Below are 16,374 nucleotides of genomic sequence, written 5' to 3'. Positions count from 1 at the left end.
CACGGGTTCGTGCCCCGGTCCGGGAGGATCCCACATGCCGCGGAGCGGCTGGGCCCGTGAGCCATGGCCGCTGAGCCTGCGCGTGCGGAGCCTGTGCTCCACAACGGGAGAGGCCACAACAGTGAGAGGCCCGCGTACCGCAAAAGAAACAGAACAAACAAACAAAAAAAACCATGTAAATACTAAGATCATATAAAGAGGAAAACAAAGGACGGATCAACTCAAGATTCAGGGTGACTGTTGGCTCTAGATGGGGAAGGGACACCGAGGGATGGGCTGATGAGGAGACTATACGGTTAGTCATCAGGTTGAACTTCCGGTTTTGGTGGTGTCTCCACCAGTGATTACTGCGTATTAAAATAGCTAAGTGAATATAGAAAAGCACGCTATGGACAAGATGAGAGAGTATCACGAACCAAGCATTATGGTCATTCCAATTCTATGCACCTGAGTTCCTTTAAAACTAGAGAAATCTCCTCTGAGAACAGACCTGAATAAAATATCAAACAAATCATTTCAGTCCTAACAGTGACGAGCTCCACTACCAGCCCTGATTGAGGCTATTTATAGAAGGATCTTTATTCGTCCTAGCATCACTTATAAGAGAGAAATAAAACTGAAACTCTCTTAAAGACCCATCCATAGAGGAGTGGTTTAAAACATCAGGCCACGTTCATACTCGTTCATTAATCCATCTCATCAGCACATTGAGCGTCCCGGGTTCATCAGACACGGTGCGACACAATGGTGAACGGAACTGACTCAGGTCCTGCTCTCACAGGGTTGACTCTGGGGGGGAAGACAGGCAGGAATCAAAGAATCACACGTGTACACATCCACTGCAAACAGATGAGGGCTGAGAAGGAAAGGAACGCCCAGCTATGAAAGAGGAAAAGGGAAGGAGACCTAGACTGAAGCATTCAGCTGAGACGTCCCAAGGAAAGGGGGCATTGAACAAGGTCCAAAATAGAAACCAGGCAAAAGGGAGGCAGCAGAGAGCGCTGTCCGGGCACAGAGACGGGGAGGTGGTCCTGCAGCAGCTCATGCAGGCAGGGAGATGAAAGGCCAAGGTAGCTGGTCCCAGAGCAAGGTGAGCAGTGGGGTGAGATGGGGCTGGAAAGGTGAGTGAGCGACAGATCACGGAGGAGAAAGAGGATGAGGATTCTGGTCTTTATCTCAAGAGCGATGGGAAGAAGGGGATTAAATGGGAAAGCAACTACATCAGATCGGCACCGGAAAATAATCACCGAGGAGAATGGACAGTCTGGGGGCATTGACATAACGAAAGCCAGGGCTCACTTTGGCGTGATCACTCTGGTTCCAGGGCACAGCACAGTCAAGAGGAGACAGAGAAAGAGTGAGAGGTTATCTCAGTTACACAGACAAGGGGCAAAGGCAGCTAGCCTGGGAGCAGTGGCAGTGGGGCTGCAGAGAAGTGGGGGGATTTGCAAAGTCTTTTGGTGGTAAGATGGAGAACACTTGGAGGCAGAAAGGACAGAGGGTGGGGGTCACTTAGGGTGACCTGTAGATGTCTGGCTTGTAGAAATAGATGGAACACCAGAAGCTGAGCTGTGTGGAGCTGGGGATGTGATGAACTCAGTTTTGGAATGACTGGGCTTAAGGTGGCCTGGAACATCTGAATGGAGATGGCAAGTAGGCAGTAGTCTCACCTGGAGATACAAATTTAGGAGATGTGCTACGTAATTGTTAAAATGAATAAGGTAGCCCCATATGTACTGACACGGAAAGATATGTATGATCTACTGGTAAATATACACTGAAAAAAGTAAGTTGTAGAGCCATGTGTATACTATGATCACTTTTTTTAAATATATAGAAAAATACTTAATCATCTGATCTGCATGGGAAATACACACACACACGCATACACACACTGGTCTGGAAAAAATATATCAAACTATTAACCTACCCTTATTATAGAGTTTGGGCTGGGATGGATGAGTGAAGGACTTTCACTTTTTTGTTTATGAATTTCTGCATGGATGGGCCTTGCTTCTTACAATGAGCACTTAATCACCCCAACTCCCACTTCACTCCATCCCCAGCTCCTACATCACCCTGAATCCCTGCCCAGTGGCAGATGTTGGCAACAGGCTGAGATGGAAAAAGAAAGATGATGCCAGTTTTCCATGATATTGATAATAAAAAAGGAGTAATTTGGTGTTTGCTTTTAAGCTGCATCAAAACAGCTGTATCAAAATGTTCACCAATAAAACGCCACTCCTGCTCCTTGAGGGTTTATAACCGAGTTGGCTGAGCAGTAAGTCAGTAAGATGACTGCCAGAGAATAGAAGTCTGTTGTCCTCTGCCCTCTCCTAAGAGGCACGCTTTGTGCTCCGAGGATCTGAAAGTCTCATGTAAGATCAATGAATCCCCCATACTAACCAAGGAATATTAAAGACTTGCCCCATTGTGCAGGACGGTGTTCCAAGAACTTGGAATAATGAACACACATGAACACAAGGAAATGAACACAAATGAGAGGATTGGGTGGCATCACCTAACACCCTGCATAGTTTAGCCTAAATTCTTCTTAAGTTACTTAGCATAATCACTCAGCACAGCGCCAGCCCACACTCAGTACATATTTGCAGAACTGTCTTTGAAACATCCAGGCCTCTATTTGACCAGGAATATCATTAGTCCAGAACGAAAATGGTGGAATGCTAAGACAGAAGCATCCTAACATCAGAAAGCCAGCCAAAGAACATGATGTTTATCCCCATAGGAACTTCCTTCCTCCATTCCCATCAGCATGGGCTGATGGAACCAAATGAGATCTTAAAGTCACCTGTCCAACGATGTATGCTTAACCATCCTTAATTAATAAGTGTCTATTCTACAGAGAGACACATAGCAACTATTAACTATGGAAACCTTACCAGCAAGGCAAACACAGGTAAAGTTGCCCCCATCTTGCTTTTCAATCGCATCAACACAGCTTGCATTGTTCTGGCAGGGTTTCCTCTGGCAGGCGTCAAATTCTTCACAGAAAGTACCCGTGTACTGATCATCACAGTTACACGAAAAAGTTGCCTAAAACACAAACATATGGTGTATGTTACTTGAGTCCCCTAAAATGTGTGCGTTGACTGTGAAACTCAAAGTTCAAACGTACCACGTATTTTTATAATTATACCAACACTAAGTATTTTAATCGTATCACTTATATCATGATCTGATTAAAATCATAGCTTTAAAAAATAGTCTATTTCTTTACAGTTTAATTTCAAACATGTTTTTTATTGATATGCATCGCAATGGTTTTCAACCTTCCTAAACCATAAATGGAAAGAATAATTATTTTCAGCAAAAAATAGAGTTTTGTTGACCTGACATGGAAATGAGAATTATGCCAGAGCAGATATATTGAGCTACAGTCATTAAATTAGATGTCACTCCAAACGAAATCCTTCAGCAGAGATAGTGCCTGCGACAAAAGCATCATGAAAAGTGGCACGGGGCCCACCCTTCCAGATCACTGAGAGAATTTACCAAACCACTCGTAAATGAGGCTCAGTGTGCAGCCACGCAGGTGACCTGAGTGTAAGGGAAAATAAAAAGGACTTTGGTTTGGTTTGTTATACTAGTAAAAGACCATAACTCAGACCCAGAGAACTGCATTTGACTGGAAGCTTCATTTCTGAGGCAGTTGTAAAATCCAAATAAAACTGAGCCTTCCTGCTCTCGTCCTAATGCTGGCCTGAGGGTGGTGATGCATCTAAAAAAACACAGATCTGGCTCCAAAGCCTTGTGTAGATGTGACTGCAGATTCTCATGAAGAATGGAGAGGAGGAAGCAAAGGAGAATGGCATAAATAAAACTTACTGCATAAAAAAAATAAAAACAAAACAGACCAAAGCACCCTTCCCAGCTCTCCCCAAGCCCCACACATCAGGCAGGTGTTTCAAAGCCCCGCCCACAGCCTCTCCCAGCCCTGCCTACCTCCCTCCCTCTGGAGGCGGTGGGGGACCCAGCCCCCTGCCCTTGATCTTACAGAGACTCTCTGGGCTCCTCCAGGTATTGTTAACTCAGGATCCCACCCTGTACCCACCCGCCCCCACCAAGCACTACATAACGTCTTTTCTCTTAAAAAACAAAAGGGTTGTCTTCTTCTCTTTAATTTTTTTTGTCTCTTAATCAAGTTTTATACTTCTTGTCCATTTCTTGATTAATTTACTCCTGAATATTTAGATTTCTTTGTAGCTATTGCTAATGAGATCCTTTCCTCACCTCTTTCTTGGAATACCCATGATACTTGCTAGCGATTATTACTGACATGTAAAGTGATAACGTTATGTTACCTGTCATCACCCTGGGCTCTCATTACAGGTCAGAGGTTTTAGTTGATTCTCTTGAGTTTTTCGGATAAAACAAGCCCCCCCGCAAAAAACAAAGGGAACATCAATTGCAAATCATGATAATGTCACCTTCTCTTCTCTAGTCCTCATGGTTACACTGGTGGCACATCCAGAATAATTTTGATTTCAAAGGGAGGTTTGTAGAATTGATCACTAAGTAGAATGCTTGGAACAATGATCAAATTTTATCAAATGCCACTTTAGCTTCTATTTTTAAAAATTACCTTTTTTATCTCTAACCTATCAGTATGTGAATTGAATGTTTAAATTCCCTACTATTGACTCCTTACATTCCTGGAAGGAAAACCCACAGAGGTCATTAGGTAAAATTGTTTTATGGCTGCATTCTATTTGTAGTTATATTTCTATGGCTTCCATCTAACTTGCCCAAACCCACAGACTCCTTTTCTAAGAAAAGCTGTCCCTTGCATGGTGAGATCATAGTTTACACCATAAGAGGATGCCCCTTGTCACAAGTGACTAAACCAGGAGTGGATGGAACTCTGACCTCAGCAACCAACCAAGAAGCCGGACAGTCAAACATGATATTTAGCTCAACCAAAAGAGCCAGATTTTATGTAGGTGTCTTTCTTTTGTTAGTTGAAGTTGTAGTTGTTGTTAAGGGAATAGGACACATCCTTATAAACTGCATAATCAAGTCCTCTTTGGTTTAAGGACACACTCATCAATTATATCTTAGAAACTAGAACAACTGGAATAAAAGCAATGGCTTTTTCTACTTAAGTTAGAGGTAAATTTTCTGCCTTCTGTTTCTATCATCTCATACCTCCTTGTGGCAAACGGAAGTTCCCTCTGCATTCTAGCAATAGTTGACTTCTTATCTGTTTTTTTCTTGATGCTGTGAGTTTTTTCCCCTTTTGTGTGTTTGTATAGACTTTGTAGTTGAAAGCTGGGAAAAGCTCATTAAGGACTATTAGAAAGGCAGCCTTGTAATTAGGAAACTCCTTTTCTGTCTTCTACCTAAATAGATGCTTCTCCAAAGAAGATATACAGATGGCCAATAGGCAAATGAAAAGATGTTCAACATCGCTAATTATTAGAGAAATGCAAATCAAAGTTACAGTGAGGTATTATATTGCTCTGGTCAGAATGGCCATCATTAAAAAGTCTACAAATAACAAATGCTGGAGAGGATGTGGAGAAAAGGAAACCCTCCTACACTGTTGGTGGGAATGTACATTGGTGCAGCCACTATGGAAAACAGTATGGAGGTTCCTCAAAAAACTAAAAACAGAGTTGCCATAGGATCCAGCAATCCCATTCCTGGGCATATATCTGTAGAAAACTCTAATTTTAAAAGATAATGCACCCCAATGTTCAGGGCAGCACTATTTACAATAGCCAAGACGTGGAAGCAACTTAAATGTCCATCAACAGATGAATAAAGAAGATGTGGTACCTATATACAATGGAAAATTACTCAGCCATAAAAAAGAACAAAATAATGTCATTGCAGCAACATGGATGGACCTAGAGATTGTCATCCTGAGTGAAGTAAGACCGAAGAAGAAAGACAACTACCATATGATATCACTTATATGTGAAATCTAAAATACGATCCAAGCAAACTTATTTACCAAACAGAAACAGACTCACAGACACAGAAAACACACTTATGGTCACCAAAGGGAAAAGGGGGTGGGGAAGGGATAAATTAAGAGTTTGAGATTAGCAGATACAAACTACTATATATAAACAAGGGCCTACTGTATAGCACAGGGAAGTATATTCAATGTCTTATAATAAACCATAATGGAAAAGAATATGAAAAAAATATTCATATACATATATGTTTAACTGAATCACTGCTGTACACCAGAACACAACATTGTAACTCAACTATACTTCAATGAATAAATAAAAATTAAAAAATAGATCTCTCTTCTAAGGAAAATCTTGTCCTTGCTCAAATGGACAACAGTGCACAACGTTGATATTTGCAAGAGGCTGTCTGGAGCCCCTTGTGCATCTGCAGAGCTGTGATTGCCTTTGAACGTAAAAGCTGTGCATACCCAGCAGGCACAATTCCAAACCGGGCCTCAGCATCATAGTAAATTACTCCATGTGACTATTTCTGGCAGCTGTCCACTAAAAATTACTTGGTTTGTATCCAGTCATTCCATTTTTCAGATAAATTTCTCTGGTCATTTGGGGGATATTTTGCATATAATTCATCTGGCAAGTTCCATGGAAAATATGTTACTTGTGAAAATAAATTATTAAACGCCCCAAATCAAATGTCTTTCAGTTAGCACTGATTGAATTTATATATATATATATACTTTCTTTTTAAATTGAAGTGTAGTTGAATGAATTGAAAGATAAAACGAAAGCCGCGCATTTTGTTTTAAGAAGGAAGCTTGAAAGAAACCTTAAGAAAATGTTGAAACAATTGCTTTTGACCAAGCAAAGAACTGAATTGATTCTAAAACTTTGACTGATGAATGAGGAAGAAGATTAACAAATGTTTACATACTCTTGACCATAAAATTTTAGTTAAATCTTTGCGTATTATGTGTCATGCTGTCCATAGAGTTAGATTTCTTCCAAAGTCTACTTTCTAAGAATGAAGAGCTTTCCTATAATATTAAAAGGATTTTTAAATAGCTTCAAGACTTTGACTTGAAAGGGGCCATAAATATTTATTAGGAAACTATGTTTTTAGCGTCTTTATTGTAAAAACAAAAAAAAACCTGTGTTTGATCACTGATGTATAAACTATTCTATCAACCTTGAGTTTAACCCACTGACTATGATAGCAGTAACCTATGCCCAACTGAGTTAACTGGCGTAAGAGACAAAATGGACTTAGTTAAAATTAGTAGCATAGCTAAGTTACAGAGAGGGACTTCCTTGCAAAATTATTATATATTTATAGGTAAAAATATTTTTTCAAGTAAAATGAAAAATGACCCTCAGAGATTAATTTTAAAAACCAATGCAGAATCTGTTTTTCTCAATAGCTTGAAGTCAAATATTCCATTTGTACAGTAATGAAACTTTCTCACACAGCGGTAGGAAGCTTACTTTGAAAAGTTCTAGCTTAAAAAAATTGCAGTCATACCTGCGTTCACTTACTCACCCATATATATTGAGCACTTAGGAAGAGCCAGGCACTGTTCTGGGGACGCAAAAGTGAACAAGACTCTCTCGTGGAGATTATATTCTAGTGGGAGTGACTGACAAACGAAATGATTAATAATAAATTCGGTGATAAATGCTGTGGGGAAAATGAAGTAGGGAAGGGGAAGAGAAGGCTCCTATAAGAAACATCCCTTTAAAATCTACTACTGCGTTTACCATGAGGACGTTGGCAAGAGCGCATAGGCCATACATCATTTTCTACCTCATTTATAAATTCCTTCCCAAGAAAATCCACTCATTTAAAAGTGTTACTAGTCATAAGAACTGACGTTTTGTCCTCATGAATGATGGAGATGATGCGACTGCTCATTTTTTTTTTTCCTTTTTGATGTGGCTGCCATACACTCAGAGTCTACTAGAAGTTCAGTTTTAACAACACTCTAGGGCTCTGTGACCTATATGACTGTTTCCGCTTTCCAACTAGGATATCACTTTGTAATTTATATTTTCTCTGACTCTAACTTATTTTCTTGTATTTTTATATTTCAATCCTTTACAAAATAAAGAGCCAAATTTCTGAACAAATAAATCTAAATTCCCCCGCATGGCACACAGGTCATTGGCAACCTGGTCCCAGCTTACTTTTTCTGTCTCATCCTCTGCAATTTTCACCTCTCAGTAAAGCCTACTTGTCATGAACAAATCATCCCAGAGACAGAAGGGTTTTTTGTTGTTGTTGTTTTTTGGCTGTGCTGGGTCTTCGTTGCTGTGCGCAGGCTTTACTCTAGTTGCGGCGAATGAGGGCTATTCTTCGTTGCAGTGTGTGAGCTTCTCACTGCGGTGGATTCTCTCATTGCAGAGCCCAGGATCTACGCACGCAGGCTTCAGTAGTTGTGGCACACGGGCTCAGTAGTTGTGGCTTGCAGGCTCTAGAGCACAGGCTCAGTAGTTGTGGCACGTGGGCTTAGTTGCTCCACAGTATGTGGGATCTTCCCGGACCAGGGATTGAACCCGTGTCCCCTGCATTGGCAGGAGGACTCTTAACCACTGAGCCACCAGGGAAGACCAGAGAGAGAAGCTTTTTGAGGAGCTTTATTTTTCTCTTTCAGAGTCAGAATTTAGCAATTCTTGTTTACTTTCTCCCTTAAACAAAGTATACAGAAAATATACATCTCTTTTTGGTGTCCCAGTGACATCAGTGAACATAAAAAACTCAGCCAACTAGACACTGAAGCTCATTGTTTATAGAGCTTGCTCACATTGAATTAGCTCTTTAATCTTCACCACATCTGTCAGGTGGGTATTCCCAGATCCATTTTAGGAGTTGAGAACAGACTCAACAGAGAGGTCAGATAAATTGTTTAAGGTGTCCCAGTTGGCAAGTGTAAGGTCAAGGCTTAAAACAATGTCATCCAATTCCAAGTCCTTTTCCACTCACAGCTGCATATCATCCTATCATCACCGTGATGATCTATGGGTACCATAGACCCATGTGGGGACGTCCTTCACCCTTACTCTAAAATGACCCCCAATGATAGTAGTATTTTATTTCCAGCTCCAGATATCTGTAGTTTTTCCACCTCCTCCCTTGCTGTCTGGCTGTCTTCCCTACCAGCCTCTTGACTGTTCTTTGGGTTCACTGATCCTAATTTCCTTCAGCCTTAAGAAAAATACCAACTCTATTCAAATAATGTGTCAAAATAGACTAAAAACCTCCTTCCTGGGGGTTGAATGCATCTCTTGTACATAAAGTGCCTAATCACTCATGGACAGACTTGGAAACTTTGGGCGATTCTTCACCAGAATTGGAGGTCCTTGATGTCTGCATACATACTAGACATTTGAGTGTTCACTGAATAAAGCTGACTTTACAGTCTGCTCCTTAAAGGTAGACCTGCATGAGAGTTCTGTGCAGGGTAAGGGTCCTCTTCTCCTACTTCCCTGTCTACCTCTGATGATCTTGTGATTTATCAGAATCAGAGCCACTTATACATTCTTCATCCACATCTTCATGCTAAAGGGGATGCTGGAACAAGGATTAGGAGGACAATTCCAAACCAAAACCTCTGAAAATGGAAAGGAGATGACTTAAGCCACTCCCACCTAACAGACCCGCAAAGCCAACTTCAACTTCCGTCACGGATCAGCCTGATTCCAAACAACATCTGGGCGATTCATAGTTAAATGTCTGAACATCTGCAAGGTCAAAACTCTAGCTAATGAGTCGATAATTGCTGAAACTAGGCGATGCAGACATGGTAGTTTGCCAAATGACTCTCTCTACTTTTATGCATGTAGAAATTTCCCATAATAAAAAATTCGCTGTTTTTATTTTAAGAGTCTGGCTAAATCCCAGGAAAGGAAAGATAAAACTTTGAAACATTAGAATCACATTTCAGCATCCTGTGTCCAGCTCCTCCCTGCGGGATGTGCTATTGCATTTACTGCAGGGACGTTGTGGAGAACATTGTGTGCACATCACCGCGTCCCCGTACATGAAGTCCCACTCCAGAAATTCATTTCACGTCCGAGTGCCAGGAAAAGCTCTGCTTGCCCTAAGGGACTGACGTGTCTTCCGCTGTGGACAATATGAATCACATAACTGAGCATATTCCCCTCTGAACAGTCCAGTTTTCTTGAAGAGAAGGCTCCACCATTCCTAGGCCAAAGGAAGGCGTGGCCACCTCTCCGCTTGCCCAGCCTGCCAGGGTCATGAGCAGGGCACAGCCAGCCCAGGCCACAGCTGGGAGAGAATTCCTGCTTACAGAGCCTACGCGGAAACATTCGGAAGACCTCTCTAAACTAGGAGTCCACACACGGCAGGGTCAAGAAGTAGAGTCTGTTTCCTAACGTTGCAAAGCTCTGGAATCGTTTTGCTCCCGGTTAACGGAGCGGCAATTGTCCGTGAAGATGATCCCCCCAGTAAGGGCTTTCTGTAGCCCCCTGACAGAGTGCTTATACTGCTCTACGAGGACTTCAGGGAAGGAAGGCAATGAATCCTGTCTAACTCATGAAACAATGAAGCATTAGTCAGATTCTAACCTGAGCTGTCCCATCATGCCAACTGCATTGACCTTGAATCTGTGGAGATGGAGGCCACAGAAGCCTCATCCTCGTCGTTCTAAGCCAAGAGCTTATTCTTCCAGCTCTAGGGACCACAGCAGGTGGTCATTCAGGTCTGAAATTACATAGTTGACAAACACTAAAACCTTGATAGAAAGCAGTGACCATAGCGCACATTTTTATTTCCTTAAACACAGGTGGCCTGTAACTAAAGGGTCAGAAGATCAGTCCAGCAAGTTCTCTCAGACACGTAGAATTCAGCCTTTTACTAAGTCCAGATTTAGTATTTCAAGAGACAGAAAGGATTAATTTAACATAAAACTTAAGAGACTATCTGGGAATTCTATTTATGATGTAAAAGTCCTTATAAAAGCCTTTTCCTGAGCCCAGGCCACACAAGAACACCTGGAGCCCAGCCACAGAGACACACTGTTGCCTCTTGCTGGGAACACAGTGAGCCGTCTCAAAGGAAAGCTCGTTATGAATTACATTTTTAAGATTCTTGTCCATTGGCTGGGTCTCCCTGTTCTATTATTCACATCTAATTTAAACAACATACTCTCATTGCTTATAGCTCATAATCTTATTTTCCCATTAGTCTTAGATATGTTATTGCTCTTCTATTTGGGTTCATTAATTTCAAATGTAGTAGCTTATTTTTTTCAAGTAAGCTTAGAAACATGCAGATCATCTAAACATTGAATGCAAGACGTGACATTCATGAATTCCTAGAAACCGTTTCTTTGGCTTAAACATTAAATTCTAAATGATAGAAACAATAATGAATGAGACAGCCATACTCTTTCCTTCCAAAAGACTTTGTAGTTTACTTGATTGCTCAAGGGTGAAGAAAGTAAATGTCTTTCAGGAAATTTTATAAAAACTTTCTTTCTAAAATTGGATGTATGGATTGGAGGAATGAAGATGTTCACAAGCAGTTTCCAACCTCATCCATGCAACTTAACAACTTATGTGTTCTCAGCACTCTGAGTGTGGCTGGAATTAGGCATAAGATTTCCATGCAATCAGCCTCGATCTCCAGTTCACTCACATTTCTGTATTTATTTGCTGCAACATCCTAATCCACTAACAAAAGTAATATGTGACTTTAAAAAAAATGGATGTTGGGCTTCCCTGGTGGCGCAGTGGTTGAGAGTCCACCTGCCGATGCAGGGGACACGGGTTCGTGCCCCGGTCCGGGAAGATCCCACATGCCGCGGAGCGGCTGGGCCCGTGAGCCATGGCCGCTGGGCCTGTGCGTCCGGAGCCTGTGCTCCACAACAGTGAGAGGCCCACGAACCGCAAAAAAAAAAAAGGATGTCACTAAAAACTCATCTTTTATTGCACTTCCCTGAAAAAAATTAGCCTGATTCCACAAGTAAATGATATACCATTCTACTTTCTTATTTTAAAAATCAATTTAGCCTTCTAGTTATTTCCTTTGCTACATCAAAAGAAAATGATAAAGAAAAAGCTTTAATGAAATGGACATTTTGATGTATAAATTATTGATGAGAAGGATTCTTTGAAGAATAGAGATCCTTCCCAACGTCTTCTTCAAGTTCCCTCAGAAGGAAAACTCACTACGAATTATATTTTGAAATGTAAAGCTAAGATGATAAACCACTGATAGCTTTCTCCAAAGATGGAAAGCCAGTGGGGACATGGCAGGGGTCAAAACCATCATTTACTGAAGAAAGCCCCCACCATATGCCAAGTACCGCGTAAGGATTCACTTAATCCTCCCAACAGTCTTGCAAGATCGGTATGATGTTTCTATTTCACCAATGAGGAAAGAGATTGGAGAATTTAAGCAGTTTGCTCAATGTCACACTGCTAGTCAGAGGCAGAGGGAGGCAGATTTGGTATCATTGTAAAGACAGTTTTACAATTTAACATATTGAGAAATGCGAGAAATTAAATTACAAAGAACGAGGGGCAGAGTTCAAATGACATTCTGAGAAAGGGGATGAGGGCAGCGTTTATGCACCGAGTGGGAATCTGAAGGGGCTGATCTCCAAAGGCCTCTTCCGCTCTTAGATCTGATGGACCTGGGTTTCAGTCCCAAATAAGCCATAAATCCCCACTGTCCTCCACCAAGTGATTCCATGCCACACTGAGGTGCTAACAACCTCCTAGTGGGTTTCTTTCCTGTTCTCCCTATTAGGTTGCCAGGGGTACCATAACAAAGTATTGAATACCACAGGCTGGGTGGCTTAAACAACAGAAATTTGGGGCTTCCCTGGTGGCGCAGTGGTTGAGAGTCCGCCTGCTGATGCAGGGGACACAGGTTCGTGCCCCGGTCCGGGAAGATCCCACATGCCGCGGAGCGGCTGGGCCCGTGAGCCATGGCCGCTGAGCCTGCGTGTCCGGAGCCTGTGCTCCGCAATGGAAGAGGCCACCGCAGTGAGAGGCCTGCGTACCAACGGAAAAAAAAAAAAAAAGTGAACCCAGGAAATCTGGTTCCAGGATCTCCCCTTTATGTAAAAGAAACTACGGTCAAAGTGAACCACGGACGACCATGTAGCTTAGTAAGAAAAAAATACTACATTGCCTGTTGAGTTCCTATTCCTAGCTCTTCCATCTCTTTGACCTTGGGCAAGAAATTTACATTATTTATGACTTTGTTTCCTATTGGACCTCAGGTAATAATAGGAGAAAATGAAAGGAGATGTGCTATAACCAGAGATTCTTTTATTTATGTTGTTGGCTTTAAAATTTTAACTGTTGTAAGATCTACAATGATACAACAGATATTCAAGAACACCTATCCAATAACAAAGGGGTTCAGCACAGTCACTTACAGATAAAATGACTGCATCAGTGACACAGGAGGACTAAGTGGTTGACTGGCCCCTCTTCCCAGTTCCTGTTTGAGTCAGGCGATGCAAATCAGCAAACCAAATCACAAGCTAGATTCAGGGACCAGGATATATAAGTGGAGATTAGAAATTAGGCTTGGGTAAGATCATCAAAACCCTCAACCTCTTTTTTCCCATTCAGGTTGCACTGGCCCTTTACAAATACTGGAGACAGGGAAGGTGAGGTGCTCAAATGGATGTGGAGACCAGGCAGGAGGTGCACTTGCACCTACCTGGTCCAGGTAAAAGGTACAGCACCTGATCCCTATAGAGAACCCCCAGCTTCCTGCCCTGACTGTTCAAACATTCTGATTGCTCTGGGTCTATCCATAGATCATTCCTGAGTGACAGTTTTTGTTCTTTTGGGGATAACCCATAGAGTTCTCAAGACCTCTGTCACCATGTGACACTCTAGACCCCAAAACGGGGAGACAAACCTGAAGAACTCCACCTCATGGACACTCATTCAATGGCTTCCCTCCCAGAACATCTCTCTCGTGTGTGGCTTCTCTTTCTTCTTTCTTCCCTCCATCTTCCATCCCCGTTTCCTGTTTATCCTCATTCCCTTTGGGCTCCTTCACATACATGGTCTATTACATTCACGGGCCACGGCTAACCCAACATGCATCCCCAATTCCTATCTTTAGCCAGTACGTGAGCCTTCCTCTGCACATTTATAACTTGAACCTATGTTTACTTTCCTCTTGGACCTAGAATTCTCCTTTGCCTTGGTCTTCAGATCTATTTTCCTCTTAATAGGTTATTTTACGGTTTACGTACTTTTGTGGATAGTCACAAAGCCAACCCGAAGAGAGAGACTGCAAATAGACAAGAAAGTAAACCACAGCAGAGCTGGCATAAAGGATCAGTTCAGCCTTCCTGATGGAGGGTGCATGCAATTCTTCAGCCCCTTGCTCTCCTACTGAAATGAGAATATACACATGAATCAAGATTCCTCTTCTTATTGTTATTGGTATCATAGCCTAAATTCCAAGAGGTCTGTCTTGATTATATGATCCCTGACACCACACCGTGGCATTTAACTAAAACTATCTCTTCAGTATTGAATGGGAAAAAACTCTCTTTCCATCTTATTGCGAATGATTTCCTTTATATAGAGTCCCTGATCTGAGGGATGTTTTTCTTTATTGAATTTACACTCACACAAATTGAAGTAACACCAGCAGATGTGGGAAGGTCCTATCATTCATTTTAATTAAATCTTATCTCACTAAATGTTTGCTGCTTTCATGATTTTAACATTGAACAAAAGGCAGGTTATATCTAAGAGATGTGTTTCTCCAGGATAATTGGAAAAGAATCATTCTAACAACTTCCAAAAGAAACTCAACAAACGTTCTAACTCAGGGATGGCAAAAGAATTAGCTAAGTTCACAGGCAAGGTGAATCTTGCTTGCTTTCAAACTGTTTTTATTAATCTATAATACTCTCAAGAAGCGATTTATTTTAGGTGATAATTTAATCCTCCAATTCTGAATCAGAGAAAATCTGCATACAAATTTTTAATGTAAGAACACTAACACTGCTCATATCATCCTTCCAACAATTTCTTGGTTAGTATATTACATTTGAACCATTTTGATGCTTGAAGTTTCTTTTCTAATTCATTTATGACTCAGAATAGGATATCAGGTTTAGGTTCTTTATTGGAAAAAGAAAGGTATCACATGCTTAATTCCCTAGAGCCTCAGGACTGCCGTCATCAGAGGGTGGTAATGAAATGTCCATGTCACAGAAAATCCTTGGGCTGGCACAGATTCATGTAAGTGCTGGAAAGAACCTTAATCTCACTTCCTGGTTCATGTGCACAGGCTTGATGAAGGCTGATACACCTAGCAGTGCTGTCATACAGGACAGTGCCCAGTGGAGAAGCCAATCTCAAATAATTTTCTCTAATCATAATTTTTAAATGCTTGTGTTGGAAAGGAAAAGAATTCCATGAGCTAGCCCAAATTCCTGCCTTCTCTGAGAGCGGCATATATAGGCGTTAGCTACAGAATGGGGCTCAAGGTCATTATGGCATCGGATGAGCACTTCTAAGGCTTCTCAGACTCCTCTAAAATAAAACTAGTTTTATTTGGCATAACATCTGTCTCAGAAGTATGGCTCAAATGCCACCAGCCTCCCCTGTTTCTAAACTTAGGAAGAACTGAAAACCAAACACAAGACTCTGATTTGCTGACAAATCTCACCTCCCCAAACCCAGGTCCCCCTCAGACCCAACACCTCCAGCTGGATTCTAGAATTACCTACTCTTCTCTCTCCTACTAAAATCAGCCCCTGACTAAGCTAAGTTATTCCAGTTTTAATGACAGATAATACCTTAATGTGATACCATTTCAGGGACATTTGCATTTAAACAGGAAATCATGCCTTTATTACAAGGAATTAAGCTCACACACCAGGATTCCGACCATCCCCGCCAGGCTGGTGTGTCAAGGAAATTTGGGATGAAGGGACCTCCCTAGATATCCTTGAATCTTACACTAAGTCTACACTCCTAGCCCACCGTATTCTGTCCACCAGAATAGGCAACTAAATTGTACCAATGTCTAGCTATACTTTTATTTTTTAAAGTATTTTTTTTAAAATTTCAGTTCAGAAGTTAAAAACCCTCATAATTTAAAAAAAAAAAAAGTATCTCCTACTACTACTGCTGGCTGGTAACGATGGTTTCGCTATTTTTTAGAAGACCCTCTTATCAGGGTTCCTCTTGGGCAACAATTATACACTCACGAGTATTTCTGGCTAAAATTGGTATTTGCCAACAAATTTGTTTTTTAACCACAAAATTAAAAATACATTTAGCTAAGCAGAGCTTGGAAACAATGGGTAAGAAGTAAAACAAACAGCTGATTGCCCATTTCTGTGGCCAACTGCACCCCTCTGGTCGCAGCACAGATCTTAAAGACAAAATAAAACAGAAAACACTAGTATGTAGA

General features: G+C 41.4%; 1 protein-coding gene across 1 annotated transcript in view; it reads right to left on the bottom strand.

Annotated features, from left to right (window-relative positions):
• The window catches only part of DNER (delta/notch like EGF repeat containing), a 321,811-nt gene that overhangs the window by 121,350 nt on the left and 184,087 nt on the right, over positions 1-16,374 (bottom strand). The window contains exon 6 of the mRNA XM_027119344.1: positions 2,904-3,057. Within this exon, the coding sequence (XP_026975145.1) occupies positions 2,904-3,057 (154 nt within the window). The remainder of the gene's footprint in view (positions 1-2,903; positions 3,058-16,374) is intronic.

Source organism: Aethalodelphis obliquidens, unplaced genomic scaffold (genome assembly GCF_003676395.1).
Source record: "Aethalodelphis obliquidens isolate GAN/ISIS:26980383/991018 unplaced genomic scaffold, ASM367639v1 scaffold2, whole genome shotgun sequence".
Classification (NCBI taxonomy): domain Eukaryota; kingdom Metazoa; phylum Chordata; class Mammalia; order Artiodactyla; family Delphinidae; genus Aethalodelphis; species Aethalodelphis obliquidens.
This window is presented reverse-complemented; position numbering and strand designations above follow the sequence as displayed.